The following is an 18,998-nucleotide window of genomic DNA, read 5'->3' as shown; positions in this document are numbered from 1 at the left end:
AGAGTTTCTCCAATGCCTTTGTATGGTAGTCTAGGTTTCTACCATCCGCAGTCTACTGTGTCTCCAAAATTACATTAGAGCACATTACAGGCCTTCTGGCCCACAATGTTGAGTTAACCCTTTTAATTTCTTTATTTTCTGCCTTCTATATTTCAATCATCCAATCACACAAACTCTCCCAACTGCTCAGAAAACTCATTTACCTCTAATAATGTCATCAATATCACTGTAAACGTTGGTAGAACATGAAAAACATACAAGACTTCTCTCAACATACTTTGGATTTATCACTAAGGGTTCTTGTAACAGTGTGCTGGTATTTCCAGCATATTTCTGGTACACTGTAGGTAAATCATCAGGAAAATTAGTGCAAGTGTTAAGTGAATTTGTACAAGTTTGAGAAGATTGTTTCTTCACCTCTGTAAATTTATTATTTCATATTCCAAGGAATGCAACATGAACTGACTCAATTTCCCACCAGACCTAAACATGATGACGATACTAGGAGGAAGCTTGCCCATAATTAGACCCACCTCTCATCTGGTTCCGGTACCCACGGTCAGCAAGCTATGCAAACACGAGCTAGTGTTTGAATGTGGTGGAGGTGCAGGATATAAAGACTGAAGGCAGCGTGGTAAAGGCAGATCGAGAGACAGAGAGAAGCAGTTCCTTCACTGTGAGAAACTAGCTGATTCCACACAATCCAGAATGAAAACTTTCCTGCTTGCCATTGCTGCAGTGCAGATCCTCTACTGCTCAGGTAAGTACTGGGGAGAGTGGGAAATCAGAGAGCAGGAAGTTGTTGGTACTGAGCTTCAAGCAACGACATTTCACCCAGGTGTGAGAAGAATTCACAGTGGTTTGTTAGAATGCATATTGTATGACTTCCCCTCTCTCTCTCTACAGGAGTGCCAAGCACCAAGGAAGCTCTGAGAGCCTCAGTGATAAAGCTGAATGAAATCACCGAGATCACCAACCTCTGTGGTATCACCAGGAGAGGCGTGGCAAATGTAAGTGTGCCTTTGGCTAATTGTGTTTCACAAACTATTGATGTGTCTGAGTGCAGGGTAACTGTCTACTTAAACTTACCCTAAGAGTAGTTTAACAGCAAAAAACCAATGAAAGGAGAGATGATGTTTGTGATAGAGAGAGTAAGTTGCAACATTATGGGGATTTGATGAGAGGGAGAGTGGAATTGATGGGATTGGTCACCTGGGAGCCAGTATATGCCTGAAGGGCTGAGTGGCCTCAAGCTGCATAATTCAAAGTATGAGATAAACGTTAAGATAAGATGGAATCTAAGTTTTCAACGGGAGCTGAATATTATATTGTGTACAGAGTGGTCAGCTTTTTAACTCTCCTTCAGTGTTTGAGTTGTGCAACTTGATATGACCAAAGCTTTGGAATTAAGTTTGGAAGTTCAGCCAATCTTTGATTTTGATGTCACTGGAAGTTTTCCAAATTTGTTAGTTAATTTCCTCCAATAATTATGGATTCATGCAAATTGAGTATTCCTGTTGTGATGGTTTAAGTGACAGTTTTACCACTGGGCAAAGTCATCCTCCTGTTCATTTTGGTTGACTGCTCAGACGCTACCACTGTAACCATTTGCTGGAATTAAAGCCTCTGTAACTCTGAGTTTTATCAGACCAGTGGAAAAACACCAGAGGTAATAATTCACCAATTATCCTTCCCTTTCTTAAGACATATCGTACGGGTAAACTGTCCTACAGCGTGGATTTAATATTCTCCGTGAAAGAAACTGTCTGCTCCAAGAATTCTGGACAGGAATTTGATGATCCCAGTTGCTCTTTCCGCCATAAAAACATTGCGGTGAGTCCAGAGTTATATCTTAGATCATGCAAGTCCGTGTATGTATTAGCAACAAAATACAAACTTTAATTACAACCTGTTTGATAGAAATGGCCATACATATGTGGTTATATCAAAGTAAAGGCTAAGAATTAAGTTAGAGCATAATCATTTTGATTTTGTGTCTTGCTTGGAATTATTTATAATCTCCTTACATTCTGCTTCATACTAACAGGAGAAAGGGTTCTGCAAAAGCCACGTGGAATTTTTTGCTGATAAGGTAGCTGACGTTGATGTGGAGTGTGACGGTCTGACGACAGTTGACAGCGAGAGTGACTCAACAGAATCAAATGAAAACAGTATCGAGGTAACTGCATTCATACAATTCAGGGCAATGGAATTTCTAACACAAGATTGTTTACTGAACATTTCATTGTTTATGTATGCTGAAGATCTGAAAATAAGTATCTTTATCTTACAGGCACAAAGCAAATCAAAAGAAAAATCACTTGAGGAAACCTCAGATGTGAGTATTAATCAGTAATTTATCAGATTTTTTTTGTTGATCTCAATTGTTCGTGATGAAGTGATTATAATTATTTTCAATGAAATGTTAAGTTCTCCGTTAGGAATAGTGGATGAGACAGCATGTGTCCCAGTCTGATGTGTAGGGAGGGGATTCTAATATTAGATTTCAGTGCATGATGAGTTTGTTCTCTGCTGAAGATGAACTGAGCATCAGCAGAACGGGACTACAGGAGAAGTGTCTGACAAACTCTCATCACTGAGATTCACGAAGTACCAATCCTTCCATGGATTCAATAAAACAGATGGCAATGATGCCTATAGCAACTGTTGTAGGAATATCCATTCATTCTGCTCCTGACATTTATTTTGAACATCAGTGTAGTATAGAGATAATTTTTATTGAAGCTTCTGCAATCTAACGCTAATTCATTGAATTATCATTCAGAAATGTTAGGATTAATAACTCTCCATTGATAATTCAACATTCTGGTCTATTATTTGTTTCAGATTTACTAAATATACCTTGTACTAATGATATACATGTACGTGTTTTTATACAGGTGAAAAGCAGTTCAGAGGAAACTTCACTGGAAATATCTTCAAACGTAAGTTTAATTTGGGATTTGATATCCAGTTTCTCAATAAGATATGAAACCTAGATTGATCTGTCAGAATAGAGTCTGAGGATCTTACTTCATTCTAGGCCTGTTCTAGACAATGGGTGAAAGAGGACAGCGAAGATATTGAATATTAGCTTCTACCTCAAAGCAATTTTCCTGTCGTAACACTGTAAGCCCTGATTCCCTTAAAATCGAACAATTCATCAACCCTGTTTTGGATGAACTTGCGATTGAGGCTCCCCAGCTTTCCAGGGTTGAGAATTCCAAAGATTCACCATCTGAGTTTCACCTCATTCCTCATTGACCAAGCTCTTATTTTGAGACTGTAAGCCAAGTCTCAACTCCTTGGATTGGTGAAAACCCTTTCCCTGATAAGTATTGAAGACCTCTCATAATTTTGCTCATGGTATTTCCTCTCATTCTTCCAATCTGTAATGAGTAGAGTCTATCGCACTTAATCTCTCCTCATGTGGCAGATGTACCTTCATGGGTAGTATACTTGTAGAACTTTGCTGTATCCTCTGTCTCAAACATATCTTTCTTCAGATAAGTCAACCAAAACCACACAATCCTCACCAGGGTTCGATACAATTGTAGTATTCTTCTTTTCAAGTCCTCTTGCAATAAAGATAATTTGCCTTCCCAATGGCCTGCTGCATTTTCTGCTGAAATGCCCGGAGTGAACAAAGACTGAATTATATTTCAATATTTAGTACTTGTGCAAACTGGGAATTTTTCAGTTTATATATTTTCAAAATTCCTCACTGTCTTGTACTAAACAAATTAATATAATTTCCGTACAGGAAAAAGACAAATCAACAGAGTCATCTCTTGAGGATTCAGCTGATGTGAGTATAAATGGAAAAAAAACTGATGATCTTTTTGATCTCAACGCTAAGTAAATATGTTAAACATATTGCATTCAACTATGTCAGAGTAGAGGGAGAAAGGGCCACTTAGACCATAAAATATAAGATATAGGAGCAGAATAAGACCATTTGGCCATCAAGTCTGCACCGCTCTCTTTAGGTCAGTCTATTGAGATAGGTATTTCGATGTTTGATTCCTGAGGGGAAGTTTGACTGAGGGGCTCCAAAACAGAAAGTGAGTTTGCTTCCTCTCAAGGATAAAGCGAGCTGGATAGCAACAAGATTGGGTGCTAGACATGAGGGCAATGTCTGTAACACTCACCAATTAAAGAGACCAAGTGATGGTGCAGAACAGGTTCAATACAACAATACCAATTAATTGGGTGAGAGTGACATTTTCCCCAAATTATCTAGAGACCCGTCACACCTCACATTATGTGATATGATTATTTTTGCAAAATTTAGTTGTTCTGGTGAGCATTTCTCCACTGCGGTAATAAATAAATAAAGGGGATATAGCTAGGTTTATAAATAATTAAATCTTTGAAGGGCTTGTTCTCAGGTTACTTCACAAACTTTCATAAATTAACATGCTGAGCATATAAATTTTGATCTTTTCATGCAGGTAGAGAGCAAGTCAAATGAGACATCAGTCGAGGAGTCTTCTGATGTAAGTCTAATCTTGGAATTTTCATCTATTGATTTTCAACCATAATATACCGATGAAAACTAAACTGGGTAAACATAATTAAATGACTACCTGGAGAAGGGAGAGGATGGCATATTAATGCACAAATTCTCTGTGCATGTCCTGAGGATGCCCATCATTAGCCTGAGTGTGAGTTTGTTCTTCACTAAATTTTGAAATAGAATTTGGAAGGACACCCTCTCCTGCAGACAATCATGGCCTGTGGATTGATATTTCTGGTAGTTTCATGAAAGGAGGATCCCCTCATTTAAATCACTATAACTATTGGCCCTGAGTCTAGAAGTGTATGGTGCAGGGAGATGCCAGCACTGAGGCTTTCCACCGGTCCGGTCAACCATGGAGGTGGTGTCTCAGCTGTCTAAGTGGCACACAAGCCAGGGCAGTATGATATGGAGAGCAAGCTGTTGTCCATGTAGCAGCCTTACCCTCTCCACATAGCTGGTGAGTCCAAAGGACGACAGAGACTGATACAGTTTGGCATCAGTGGTGCCGCAGGAGTTGCCAGTCAGTTTTGAACTCAACATAGGACTGCCTTAGGGACTGCAGATCCAGAGCTTTCCTTGTGGTTTATTCTGAAAGCCATTCCCATGGGTGGCTGTAGACGCAAAGCAGTGGAGGTTTGAGATCAGAGTATTCATTCTCCAAGGTGAACTGCTAACCACAGCTGATGAGCCCCATGTGCCTGAAGCGACTAGTTTTAAAGTGCCAGTAAACCATCTTTGCCCCTCCTCCTTTCAGTAGAAACAGTTCCATTGGCTTAGTAGCTAAGGTACATGTGAAGGCCTGGAGCTGGGTTTGGTTGTCAAGAGGCTATTTGAAATATATGCTATTGGGAGTATTTAATAGGTAGTGGGAGCCTATCCCAACTACAGCCCCCGCCTATAACAACCTTAAGCACCCAATGTCAGCACAGTCGAGAACAAATGAAGTAATCAATCACCCCTCTTAAATTAATAGAATCATCGAGCTATACAATGCAGGTGCTGGTCCTTGGTCCAATTCATCTGTGCTGAACAAGTTTCCTATATTTGGCCCATATCTCTTAAATACCTTTTTTTATCTATGGACTGTCCAAATGCATTTTAAATCTCACATTTCTACTGGCCATTCATGCCATTAAACCACCATCTCTGTTTGAAAAAGTTGCTCCTCACCTCACTTTTGAATCTTCCCCTTGCACTTTAAATCTATGTTCTCTCACTTTAGACTCCTCTGCCCTATTTGCCTTATCTATTCCTCTCCAAGTTTTATTAACCACTATTACATCTTCACCTACTTTCTTGCACTTCAGGGAATCAACTCCTCACCTATCCAGCCTTTTCTTACACAACAAACCCTCCAGTCTTGGTAATATCTTCACAATTCTTGTTTGCATCTTCTTCAACATAATGACATTCTTTGCAATTGATTTCATTAATATTTTGCCGAAATTCAGATTGATTGTAAAGTTTTTGATGTGGATCTATCACTGATGTGCAAATCTGATTTTATCTTGTAAAACAGATGAAAAGCGAGTCAACAGAATTATCATCGGAGGAGCCTTCAAATGTAAGTATAAACTGAAGCTTTGTGTCTGATATGATCATCATTAAAACTAATGAGAAAACATTGACATCAGAGTGAGCTCAGTCCAGCTGAAGATTACAAATCTGCTCATCTTCCCATTCCAGGAACAAAATGAGGACTCGAGATCCCATCACTAACCATGAAAGAAACTCCACAAAGTCTGAACTCACTGTGAACACAAGAAGACCTCATTCAGAATATACAAGATGTTAACAATTGTACTGTACTTACTGATTACAAGACTGAGGGGCCTGGAGCTCCTGACTGAAGATTTTATTGTAACTGGGACACTAGATTGTTTGTAAATGTTCTGTCCTTTGTTGCATTTTATTGTTTAATGTATTGTGGATCAAAATAAAGTAATAAATACTGTATTGTATATTTACAGAATTGTATCTGGAAGTTGTTTTGTTTGTCCCTGACTTAAGATAGTTCATCCAGTTATTATGCTCATGTTCATCTGTCTCTTGCTGATAGTGTCTGGTGGGACCTCCTGACATGGGTCTCCTGTTATCTTGCTTAATTTGCTGTCTTAATATTGACAGCAGGCGCTGAATGAGATGCTGTGCATCCTGGACTGCTTATTCCAATTGCAGCAAGCTTGAAATCTTTGGATTGTTTAATTTTGTCTTTTTAAAATTTTGTTTAAGATCTCCAAAAGTTACATTTTGAAGGACCTTGGGGCCATTGAGACATTTTAGACATAATTAGGACTGAGGTATCAATAAAGTGAACATCTGCCTTATTGCAGCAGCTCTAATATTTATAAACACAAGAAAATCTGCAGATGCTGGAAATCGAAGCAACGCACACAAAATGCTGAGGAACTCAGCAGGCCAGGCAGCATCTATGGAGAGCAATAAACTCTTGGTGTTTCGGGCCGGGACCCTTTTTCTGGACTGAAAAGGAAGTGGGAAAATGCCAGAATAACAGCTGGGGAGGGAGGAAGGAGGTGATAGGTTAAAGCAGGTGGGTTGGAAAGGGAAGGACTGGAAAGGAACAAATCTGATAGTAGAGGAGAATGGACCATAGGTGTACGGGAAGGCAGAGGAGACTAGGGGTAGGGTGTAATGTGTAATAGGCAGGTTAGAAGAGGTATGAGGCCAAAGTTGACAATTGAAAGAAAGTGAAGGTGGAGGGAAATTTTTTTCTCTCTTATTCAATGGGTAAATATCCAAAATTGTCCTGATGTGTATACATCTTCAGGATCCTGTACCTCTTCCCCAATTTCAGTAACTAAAGGACTGCATGAGTCAGATGTTTAGGGTCTTTTTGAAGGATGCTACCTTCTTGAGGCCCTGCCTTTTGAAGATGTCCTTGGCAGTGTGAGGGGTGTTTCTGTGATGGAGCTTTCTGGGTCTACAACTCTCTGCAGCCTCTTTCAATCTTGTGCCTTGGAACCTTCATACCAGGTGCCAATGCAACCATTTTGAAAGCTCATCATTCCACATCTGTAGAAATTCACAAGAATCTTTGATGACATACCAAATCTTCTTAAACTACTAATGAATTAGAGCTGCTGGTGTGCCTTCTTTGTGTAACACCCAGGGAAAGGTTTCACTACTAAAGTCAAGGTCTTTCTCTAGAAGCAGTTCTTGGCTTATGGGTAGAGATAATGGGTGTTTTGGAATGTGAGCTGGGTCCTTTGTTCATCGGGAGATGCAGAGAGAAGACACTGGAGAGAACCGGTCGTAGGATTCAACCCAGTGGGGGGTCCATAATTTGATGGAGCAAGGAGCCAATTTCGACTGCGGGTGGGTGAATATTTATGACCTTTGGGAGAGTTAAACTGAAGGCACACACTCAGTAATTCAGGATCAGCTTCTTCCTCTCTGCCATCCGATTCCTAAATGGACATTAAATCTTTGGACACTACCTCACATTTTTAAATATGCAGTATTTCTGTTTTTGCACGTTTTTAAAATCTATTCAATATATGTAATTGATTTACTTGTCTATTTATTATTATTATTATTTTTATTTATTTTTTTCTCTGCTAGATTATGTATTGCATTGAACTGCTGTTGCTAAGTTAACAAATTTCACGTCACATGTTGGTGATAATAAACCTGATTCTGATTCTTGTGCCCATTTAACTGTTTAATTATAATGGGCCCTTTTTGTTTTTTTTCTTTCTTTTCTTAACTAACCCTTTAGTTAAGTTAAGATTCATAAATATAATTCCTTTAATTGTATGCAGTGTGCTGTCTGTTATTTCTTGGTACTGAGTTGTAACAGGGTAGCAAATTACACAGCATCCACACAAACTAGCGTTTGGGATGGGATAGCAGTCTCAATCTTGTAGGTTTGTTGGGAGAGGAATGTGTATTCCCTAGACTCACACAGGCAAGGAAACCAGTAAGGTTTCAATTGTAATTGCATCGAAGTGCTGGGACCAAGATAGATCCTTCGAGTTGTTGACACTCAGGAACTTACTGCTCACCTTTTCCAACACTAACCCCTCAGTGAGGACTGGTGTATATTCCCTTTCTGAAGTTAACTATCAGTACCTTGATCTTGATGACTCTGAATGAGAGTACGTTGTTGCTGCATCATTTAATGATCTGATCTATCACAGAGTTATTGAGTCATAGAAAAGAAAAGCACAGAAACAGGCCCTTCAACCTATCTAAACCGTATCGAACCATTTAAACTGCCTACTCCCATCGACCAGCATCTGGACCACAGTCCTCCAAACCCCTACCTATCCAAACTTCTCTCGAATGTTGAAGTTGAACTTGCATACTTCATTTGTGCTGGAAGCACAGTCCACACTCTCATGACCCTCTGAGTGAAAAAGTTTCCCACGTGTTTGCCTTAGATATTTCACCTTTCACCCTTGACCCATAACCTCTGGTTGTTGTCAGTGGGAAAAGCCTGCTTGCACTTACCCTCTTGATACCCCTCATAATTTTGTACACCTCCATCAAATCTCCTCTCAATCTTCTACATGCCAAGGAATAAAGCCCTAATGTATTCAATCTTTCCTTATAGCTCAGGTCTTCTAGAACCAGCAACATCCTTGTAACTTTCCTCTGTACTCTTTCAACCTTATTTACATCTTTCCTGTGGGTAGATGACAAAAACTGCATACATTACTACAAATACAGCCTCACTAATGTCTTATACAACTTCAACATAACATCCCATCTCCTTTACTCAATACTTTGATTTATGAAAACCATTGTGCCAAAAGCTTTCTTTATGACCCTATGCACCTGTAACGATACTTTCAGTGAATTATGGACCTGTATTCCTAGATCCCATCGTTCTACCGCACACCTCAGTGCCCTACCATTCACTGTATAAGACCTACCCTGGTTGGTCCTACCGAAGTGCAACACCTCACACTTGTCAATCTCACTTCTATAGACTCAGTGCCCATCTCCTGATTAAATATTGATGCAAAAAATTTATATAGGATCTCCCCATCTCTTGTGGCTCCACTCATGAATTACCATTCTGACTTTCCAATTTCGTCCCTTGCAAATCCTTTTGCTCTTAACATATCTGTGGAATCCCTTAGGATTCTCCTTCACCTTGTTAGCTAGGGCAACTTCATGCCTTCTTTGAGCCCTTCTGATTTCTTTCTTAAATGTTCTCTTCCATTTCTTATACCCCATTAGTACCCCATTTGTTCCTACCTGCCTACACCTGCTACGCACCTCCTTTTCTCGTGTGGTGTCCTGGATAATGGTGAGAGAAAATCGAGGCCGGCCATTGTATGAGAAGAGACCATTGTATGTGTAGATTTGTACAGACTTTGGGGAACACCACTGCAAATGTCTGTCTACCCAAAAAAGCTCTGCTCCTCCTGACTCTGCTCCTGTCCTTACTCAGGCTCTGCTACTTTCATTCCATTTACTTTAGTTCTGATGACAAGCTTGTTGTGACTGCTTTATCAAGCACTCATCAAAAGTTCATTGAAGCACCTCCAGCACATTTTTTGATGAAAAATCTCAATCACTGATCAATGGTAATTTGCTTCTCACAATCAATGCAGACTACTTTACTTATCCATCCAAATGATGAATAATCTTGCGGAACACACATTAATAGCTGGCGGAACTCATCTATGCAGATGTTTACCTGGAAAGCATCTGTTTCCTTCTGTCATGTTGGTACTCAAAGGTGTCAGAATCAAGTGATTAAGTGGCACAGATCGGGAGATGCAATCTGTGAAATTTTTAAATGCAGAAGAGATGTTTTGTCTTGTCTCAGGTATAGAAAATGTCTACAGTGATTTGAATAGGGTTCATTGCTAACTAAAACAATGTGCCAATATGATTGAAAGAGAAGAGTTCACTTCATGAAGATATAAAAGCATGAGGTAAAGTATGGCCATTGTGGAGTCAAGAGACAATTTCTCAAACGTGCTGGAACCTGAAACTGCCTTGCTGGAAGGCAGGATCTGATTGAGCAACTTACAGCTTTATGAAGGATGCAGATGGATTTCACTGATGTTGTTACATAAAGGTGTCAAAATCAAGTGACTAGTTGGCACAGATCAGCCACAGTGTTACTGAATATTCAAGGCCCATTCAGAATCAGATTTATTATCACTGACATAGATCATGAAATTTGTTGTTTTGTGGCAGCAGTACAGAACAATACATAAAATATTACTATAAATTACAGTAGGAAATATAAAAAAAATACGTAGTTCAAAAAGAGAGCAAAAAGTGGGGCAGCGTTTATGGGTTCATGATCCATTCTGAAATCTGATGGCTGAGAGAACAAAGCTGTAGATGCCATCCTGTTGAAGCATTGTCTTTTGGTATGTCCTTGATTGTGGGAAGGCTGTTAGCCATGATGGAGATATAGATGGTGATGCTCTCCCTTTCCACTACTCGATTAGGACTGGGATGTGTTCTCCCAACTTCCCCTTCCTGAAATCCACAGTAAATTCCTTGGTCTTGCTGACGCTGAGTGCATAGTTTTTGTTGTGACACCACCCGACTAGCTGCCGTCTCACTGTTGTATGCCTCTTTGTCGCCATCTGAGATTCTGCCAACAGCAGTTGTGTCATTGGTGAATTTATAGATGGCATTCTGGGTTCCCCCAGATCCAATCCACCTTGTAATGCATAGAGGGTAAACTTGCTCATACTTAGTTTCCTCTGCAAATGCCAATCACCAAACCTTTCTTGGCATTCCATCCTCCTTTGAAAGCAGAGTCTGCAGCACTTCATACAGCTGCATTATTGACAGAAACTTTGCTTCAATGAGCAACATGAAAATGGAACACCAGCCACAACTAATGAATTTTGTCATGTAAAGGGTTAACTTAAGTGTACTACCCGGTAAAAACTGGAGATAAATGGACTTCTCACAAGATAACAGGATTCAAATCTTCCTGCTTTTACAGAAGCCTGAAGGCATACACATACACTCAGCTATTCAGGAATAACTTCTGCTCCTCTGCCATCCAATTTCTAAATAGATATTAAAATGGATACTTTATATATATATATATATATATATGTGTGTGTGTGTGTGTGTGTGTGTGTGTGTGTGTGTGTGTGTGTGCGTATATATATATATATATATACTAAAAGGAACAATTTTTTCCTCTATATTTATTTATCATGTATTGCCTTGTACTGCTGCCATACAGTTAACAAATTTAGTATGTATGCCGGTTATATTAAATCTGATTCTGATTCTTTTAAAACATTTTGCAAGTCTTTATGTTGAAAAGACATGAGCCTGGTTCTGTTAAACAATGATTGATAATTAATGCAAGTGTTGACATGTTTCCCCAGCAAGTGTTGACTTGTTAACGTTTCTTGAACTGTTTACCTGCACTAATTAATTTTCTGTTTTCTCTTTCACTCTTCCTGTCCCCTCCCACATGAACTCTGATGTCAGCAATACAGCCCAGGAGCCAGAAACCCTGACCACAGAGTTACAAAGTACACATGGACTAAGATGTTAACTGTCCTGTGCTATCACCAATGGGATCATCAGCTGATCTGCCACCTGTCTTCAGGAGTTTCGGCCCGCTTACGATCAAGACTCCCTCAAGGTGGTGGGCCAGCAGTGCTAAAGCACCACCTCCCACTGGTGAGCTTAAAAACTTGGCATCTGCCTCTATCAGAGTTGTTGGTCACTTCCATCCGACAAACAGTCTGCTCTTCAGGTGTCTATGCAACTACTGAAGGGCTTGCAAGATATGTATACACTGTCTGAATATCTGCCCCTCTGGACATACTTGGTCCACACCCATGCTGATCCTTTCTCTGCTGCCTCAGCTAAAGCCCTGCTGGTTGACTTGATCTCTCTTCTAGTGAAGCCAAGGTCACGCAACCACTTCTGGAGAGTGAACGCAATAAAGCCACGGCAGCCTACTTCGAATGGATAGCATGAGACCTTCCACCCTCTGTCTCTGCACTCTGATCTTAACTCTGCATATTTGGTTAACTTGCGCTCATGGGCTTCATCGATGTTGTCTTCCCAGGGGACTGTGACTTCACCAATAACCGCTTCTCTACTGCTGTCAGACCATACGATTATATCTGGACGCAATGTTGTGAAAGCTATTTGCTCCGGGAAACTGCCTTTCTTGTCCAGGTCAGCCTTGACACACCAATCATTGGCTGAAGAAAGTATGCTTGATCGTGAGCCAGCGCTGTACACCCTTGACTTGGAGCCTTCTTTCACAAATGATATGCGATGTTCTGTGCAGCATGGGGCATGAGATAAGTTGTGCTGCAGTACTCTCCGCTCAACCGCTTCTGTTACAACTTTGAGAACGTTGTTATGTCTCCAAGTGTACATGCCACTGGAAAGGTTGACTCTGCATGCACTCAAGATATGTTGATTTCATGACCACTGTCAACAACCCCCAGTCCAAAACAAAGCCCTGGGCGTAGTACCCATGCTTGAAGTGATAAACAGTTTCTGTTATCAGGAACAAATTGCGGAAAAATCCTTACAATGGGCGTGATCCTTTTTTATTCAGACATGACTGCAGTAATGCTACAATAATATGAATTCAATGTCTGTCGAGGTTTGAGCAAATGCTCCGCACATTGTGGATCAATGCATGACCACGGTCAAAACTGTCCCAAAGGCCTGTGATTCAAATCTCTGAGCATTAACACTGGCTAAATGAAAACACATGGCCATCAATGTTTCTGCATTATTGCTATTGTTGACACAAACTGAGTTGAACAGAACGACACATTCTGATATCGCTTTCTCAGAGACTGCACTGGGGCTTTTCAGCATCTTGTTTGCCTTCTACAGTGTGAATGCTTCAGTTTCTGGGTGCTGGATTACTCATAATCCTTGATTACTGTTTATCTGCACGTTTGTTAATTTATTTATCAACAAACTGGATTCTTGAGAGTGAAATGGGGAATTTATCCCACACAAACTTGGCCGGTAGATAAAGAGACCATCAGTTCATGAGCTTCCCACAAAACCATGTTGGACGTGGCCAACGTGTGCACACTGTCCCTACATCGGTTAATTGGTACACCCACACACGGCACAGTGGATCACCTCAATGGTCAGTGCTACTCAGAAATACTCAACGGTGTGAAATCACCATTCTGTTTACAGATCAGATTAACCAAACACTGACATTTTTGCTCCAAGTTTAACCCATTGAAAACGAAAGAGTTAAGGTTAGTGTTACTGGAATGATGCCTGGAAAATTAAAATCAGAGTCAGAAACAGATATATCAGATTTAAGTGTGCCTCAGGGATCTGTTCTGGGACCCCTACTCTTTGTGATTTTTATAAATGACCTGGATGAGGAAGTGGAGGGATGGGTCAGTAACTTTTCTGATGACACAAAGGTTGGGGGTGTTGCGGATAGTGTGGAGGGCTGTCAGAGGTTACAACAGGACATTGATAGGATGCAAAAATGGGCTGGGAGTAGCAGATGGAGTTCAACCTAGATAAGTGTGAGGTGGTTCATTTTGGTAGGTCAAATATGATGGCAGAATATAGCAGTGTGGAGGATCAGAGGGATCTTGGGGTCCAAGTCCATAGGACACTCAAAGCTGCTACACAGGTTGACTCTGCATTGGCCTTCATCAATCGTGGGACTGAGTTCAAGAGCCGAGAGGTAATGTTGCAGCTTTATAGGACCCCGGTCAGACCCTACTTGGCGTACTGTGCTCAATTCTGGTCGCCTCACTACAGGAAGGATGTGGAAGCCATAGAAAGGGGTGCAGAGGAGATTTACAAGGATGCTTCTGAATTGAGGAGCACGATTTATGAGAATAGGTTGAGTGAACTTGGCCTTTTCTCCTTGGAGCTACGGAGGATGAGAGGTGACCTGATAGAGGTGTACAAGATAATGAGAGGCATTGATCGTGTGGATAGTCAGAGGCTTTTCCCTAGGGCTGAAATGGCTAGCACGAGAGGGCATAGTTTTAAGGTGCTTGGAAGTAGGTACAGAGGAGATGTCAGGGTTAGCTTTTTAACGCAGAGAGTGGTAAGTGCGTGGAATGGGCTGCCGGCGGCGGCGGAAATGATAGGGTCTTGTGACGAGAATACAGATAGATAAGATGTTAGCTGTCCTGTGTGATCAGCAGTTGGTCTGCCACCTGTCTTCAAGAGAGAGATAAGGAACACAATGAAACAGCATCTGGAGATGTGTAATGAAGGGACGGGAGAGAGAGAGCTGTCTGGAGCGGCTCCCCCTTTGAACCCTGAACTGTTTGAAGTGATGGACAGGCGATACCCCAGCAGGGGGATAAAAAACGACAGGTTCGCTAAGGCAGGACACACACGACACCCGAGGTAACGAGACCCTGGAAGCGGTGCGCCTCTCACAAGTCAGTGGGAAGTACCGGACAACGCACAGGGTGGAAAGGTACAATCAGCGGGAACCTGGTGTGTGTCCGCCCTTGCTTGGGTGCCGAGTTCACTGCAGAGGATCGACCGCATCTGGAGGAGGGGTCACAGTCGGTGACCTCAGGTGACATCACCAAGGACCCACCCGAAAGCTGCTTGTGAGCCATATCGCCAGTCTGTGAGTGGAAGCCGTGTCTGAATGATCAGTCGTTCCCGTTCTCTCTCTCTCTCCCCCCACGTTGTCCATCGCCATGGCAACGATTACTGCGAACTGAACTACTAAATTGGACTGAACTTTGTGTCACTTTGAAATTGGTCATTTATCCCTAGACAACGATAGAGCTTGATTGATGCTGTTATCTTAATTCTGTGCACATGTGGGTTTATCATTGCTGAACTGTTGCATTTATTATCCTTTCGATTACTGTGTTGCTTGTTTCTCTAATAAAACTTTCTTAGTTCTAGTAATCCAGACTCCAACTGAGTGATCCATTTCTGCTGGTTTGGCAACCCAGTTACGGGGTATGTAACATAAGTGAGGTTCTCGTCCGGGATTTTGAACGCTAAATTTGGGACGGAGTAAATTGGTTGGGTTAAAATTCCCGAAAGAAAGAAAAGGCAAACAGCAGAAATGGAGGCTGAGGAATTTATAAAGGATGCCAGGAAATCGGAATTGGTAGCTGTGGCCAAATGGTTGAATCTTGCTAAGGTGAAGTCGACAATGAGGAGAGAGGAGATACACAGAGCTATTGTAGAGCACTATGTATCTAAAGGTGTGTTTCCCCAAGGCGAGCTGGGGGTGGTGTCTATTGAAAAACCTGCTGGAGACGCGGTACAGGTACAGCTTGAAAAACTGAGACTCGAGCACGAGTTCCGGGTACGACAGTTGGAGTGAGAAGAGAAAGAGAGGGACAGACAGTTGGAGAGAGAGGAGAAAGAGAGGGACAGACAGTTGGAGAGAGAGGAGAAACAGAGGGAAAGGGAATTCGAATTGGAGAAGTTAAGGTTAAGGGCAGAGCAGGGGCTCGTGCCGAACCAAGGTGGAGGGTTCCGGGCGACCCAGGAGGTCAGGCTGGTTCCATTTGACGATACCGACGTGGATCGGTACTTTCTCCACTTCGAAACAGTGGCTATAAGTCAGGACTGGCCGAGGGATAAGTGGGCTGTTTTACTTCAGAGTGTACTGAAAGGGAAAGCCCAAGAAGCTTACTCCGCTTTGTCCGCGGGAGATGCCCAGAGGTATGAGGTGGTAAAAGAGGCCATCCTCAGGATTTATGAGTTGGTCCCGGAGGCATACCGGCAGAGGTTCCGGAATGCGAGGAAGCAGTGGGACCGCACGTATTTGGAGTTTGCCCGTGAGATGCAGACATATTGTGAGCGTTGGTGCGCCTCGAAGGGGGTAGAGGGGGATTATGACAGACTGCTACAACTGATCCTGATTGAGCAGTTTAAAGGTTGTGTCCCTGAGGGTATGAGACCCTACCTCGATGAGAAAGAGGCAGCCACGTTAGCCGCAACTGCTAAGTTAGCGGATGAGTATGCGTTGACGCATAAAATGAAGTTTGCCCCGAGTAAAGGCTACCAGAAGGGTAGTCAGGACGGCGGGGAGAGTCCGCCGGAAACGTCAGAAAGTAAGCCGGGGACTAGTGAAAAGGATAAGGTAGACCGGGAGCAGTCTGGTAGGAAGTCTCCTGGGATCGTCTGTTATAATTGCGGGAAAGTCGGACACTTTGCGTCCAGGTGCTTTGCCCCAAAGAAGGAGACGGGAAAAGGAAAAACAGCGATTTTGAATGGCTGTATCGAGCTGTTAAGCGAATCGCTAGGGAAGGACAGGTCTGAAAAAGTTCAGGAAGGGCGCAAAAGGTTTATCTCGGCCGGATTGGTGTCAGTGAAGGAAGGGTTAAAACCAGTTCCAGTGCGGATCTAGAGAGACACGGGAGCGTGTCAGTCACTAATACTGAAGAGTGTATTAGAGTTTAGCTCAGAGACCCAGACTGGGGAGGTAGAGGTCAAAGGTGTTGGGGAAGGGACAGAGTCAGTCCCTTAGCAGCAGATACACTTACAAAGCAACCTAGTCTCTGGACTAGTCACGATCGGGGTGAGGTCCGAATTACCGATGAAAGGCGTGGAAGTCTTGCTCGGTAATGACGTCGCCGGGGGAATCGTGTTCCCAGTCGTGAGATTGACAGGTCAGCCTGCCAGCATTGAGGCCCCGCCCATGGACTCACAGGTTCATCATGGGGCTACGGTAGTGAATTTAGCTGCGGTAGTAAATTTAGCTGAGACGTTTCTGCCAGCCTTGTACGAGAAGGGGGTAGAAAATGGAAAGAAAGAGTGTAGTGAGACAAGAGGCAGTGAGGGAGCTGGGACAGACGTAGCAGTAGCCAGGAAAGAATTTGTGCCGACGCAGGAGCGAGACGAGGGGCTGATGGTTTCGGCAGAGACAGCTTTGACGAGGGAACTAGTAGGCTATTGTGTGGAGGACGAAGTGCTAAGGAAAAAAGGGAAATCAAGTACAGTACCCGTAGATGAGGAGTGGAATGGGACGACTCTTGTTATTGTGGTCCGGGACAAAACCAAATGAGAGGTTACATTGATCGAAATTCATCAGTGTTTTTGGCCACTATGAAGTTTGCTGAGTTGGAGCCTGGTCTAAGGGATTATTAATAACACATGTAAAAGGAACAGAAAATGTGATGACTGTCTGTCAAGGTGCTAACAACTTCAAACTCGCTGTGTTAGCCAAATAGCTGATAAAGATGTATATTTGTGCGTGTATCAAATAATGTATTCATGTTTGTAATTTTTACCTCCCGGTAAAAATCCTTAAAGGAGGGAAGTGTGAGGAGAATACACATAGATAAGATGTTAGCTGTCCTGTGTGATCAGCAGTTGGTCTGCCACCTGTCTTCAAGAGAGAGATAAGGAACACAATGAAACAGCATCTGGAGATGTGTAATGAAGGGACGAGAGAGAGAGAGCTGTCTGGAGCGGCTCCCCCTTTGAACCCTGAACTGTTTGAAGTGATGGGCAGGCGATACCCCAGCAGGGGGATAAAAAGGGACAGGTTCGCTAAGGCAGGATACACACGACACCCGAGGTAACGAGACCCTGGAAGCGGTGCGCCTCTCACGAGTCGGTGGGAAGTACCGGACAACGCACAGGATGGAAAGGTACGATCAGCGGGAACCCGGTGTGTGTCCGCCCTCGCTTGGGTGCCGGGTTCACTGCAGAGGATCGACCGCATCTGGAGGAGGGGTCACAGTCGGTGACCTCAGGTGACATCACAAAGGACCCGCCCAAAAGCTGCTTGTGAGCAATATCGCCGGTCTGTGAGTGGAAGCCGTGTTTGAATGATCAGTCGTTCCCGTTGTCTCTCTCTCTCTCTCTCTCTCCCCCCACGTTGTCCATCGCCATGGCAACGATTACTGCGAACTGAACTACTAAATTGGACTGAACTTTGTGTCACTTTGAAATTGGTCATTTACCCCTAGACAACGATAGAGCTTGATTGATCCTGTTATCTTAATTCTGTGCACATGTGTGTTTATCATTGCTGAACTGTTGCATTTATTATCCTTTCGATTACTGTGTTGCTTGTTTCTTTAATAAAACTTTCTTAGTTCTGGTAATCCAGACTCCAACTGAGTGATCCATTTCTGTTGGTTTGGCAACCCAGTTACGGGGTACGTAACAGTCTTTTAAGAGACTCCTGGATGGCTACATGGAGCTTCGAAAAATAGAGGACTATGGGTAAAGCCTAGGTAGTTCTAAGGTAGGGACATGTTCAGCATAGCTTTGTGGGCCGAAGGGCCTGTATTGTGCTGTATGTTTTCTATGTTCTATGCTAACAACACTGGCATATATTGTGAAATTCGTTAACTTTTTGGCAGCAGTACAATGAATTTTATGACAAATAAATATGGGGGAAAACTGAGTTACTTTAAGGATATATATGTATATTAACTAGTTATATTAAAATAAGTGGTGCCAAATAACAGAAATAAAAAAGTGGTCAGGCAGTTTTCATGGGTTCAATGTCCATTTAGAAAATGGATGGCGGAGGGGAAGAAGAGAGAAA

The 18,998-nt window shown here is 42.4% G+C and overlaps 1 protein-coding gene across 1 annotated transcript; it reads left to right on the top strand.

Annotated features, from left to right (window-relative positions):
* The first annotated feature begins 708 nt into the window (after nucleotides 1–708).
* LOC140198589 (secreted phosphoprotein 24-like) lies at nucleotides 709–6,446 on the top strand. The gene is made up of 10 exons (XM_072259591.1): nucleotides 709–760; nucleotides 907–1,010; nucleotides 1,705–1,833; nucleotides 2,048–2,179; nucleotides 2,294–2,338; nucleotides 2,901–2,945; nucleotides 3,764–3,808; nucleotides 4,455–4,499; nucleotides 6,042–6,086; nucleotides 6,209–6,446. Exons 1-10 carry the CDS (start codon nucleotides 709–711, stop codon nucleotides 6,239–6,241), a joined length of 675 nt encoding a protein of 224 aa, XP_072115692.1. The 3' UTR covers nucleotides 6,242–6,446.
* Nucleotides 6,447–18,998: the final 12,552 nt, after the last annotated feature.

This window comes from Mobula birostris, chromosome 6 (assembly GCF_030028105.1).
Source record: "Mobula birostris isolate sMobBir1 chromosome 6, sMobBir1.hap1, whole genome shotgun sequence".
NCBI lineage: Eukaryota > Metazoa > Chordata > Chondrichthyes > Myliobatiformes > Myliobatidae > Mobula > Mobula birostris.
The sequence above is the reverse complement of the archived record's forward strand: the minus strand, read 5'-3'. Positions and strand labels throughout refer to the sequence as shown.

Coding starts and splice junctions, on each gene's coding strand:
- LOC140198589 (XM_072259591.1), top strand. CDS start 709: ATGAAAACTTTCCTGCTTGCCATTGCTGCAGTGCAGATCCTCTACTGC. Junction 2,180..2,293: donor CAAATGAAAACAGTATCGAG/GTAACTGCATTC, acceptor TTTATCTTACAG/GCACAAAGCAAATCAAAAGA. Junction 6,087..6,208: donor CATCGGAGGAGCCTTCAAAT/GTAAGTATAAAC, acceptor TTCCCATTCCAG/GAACAAAATGAGGACTCGAG.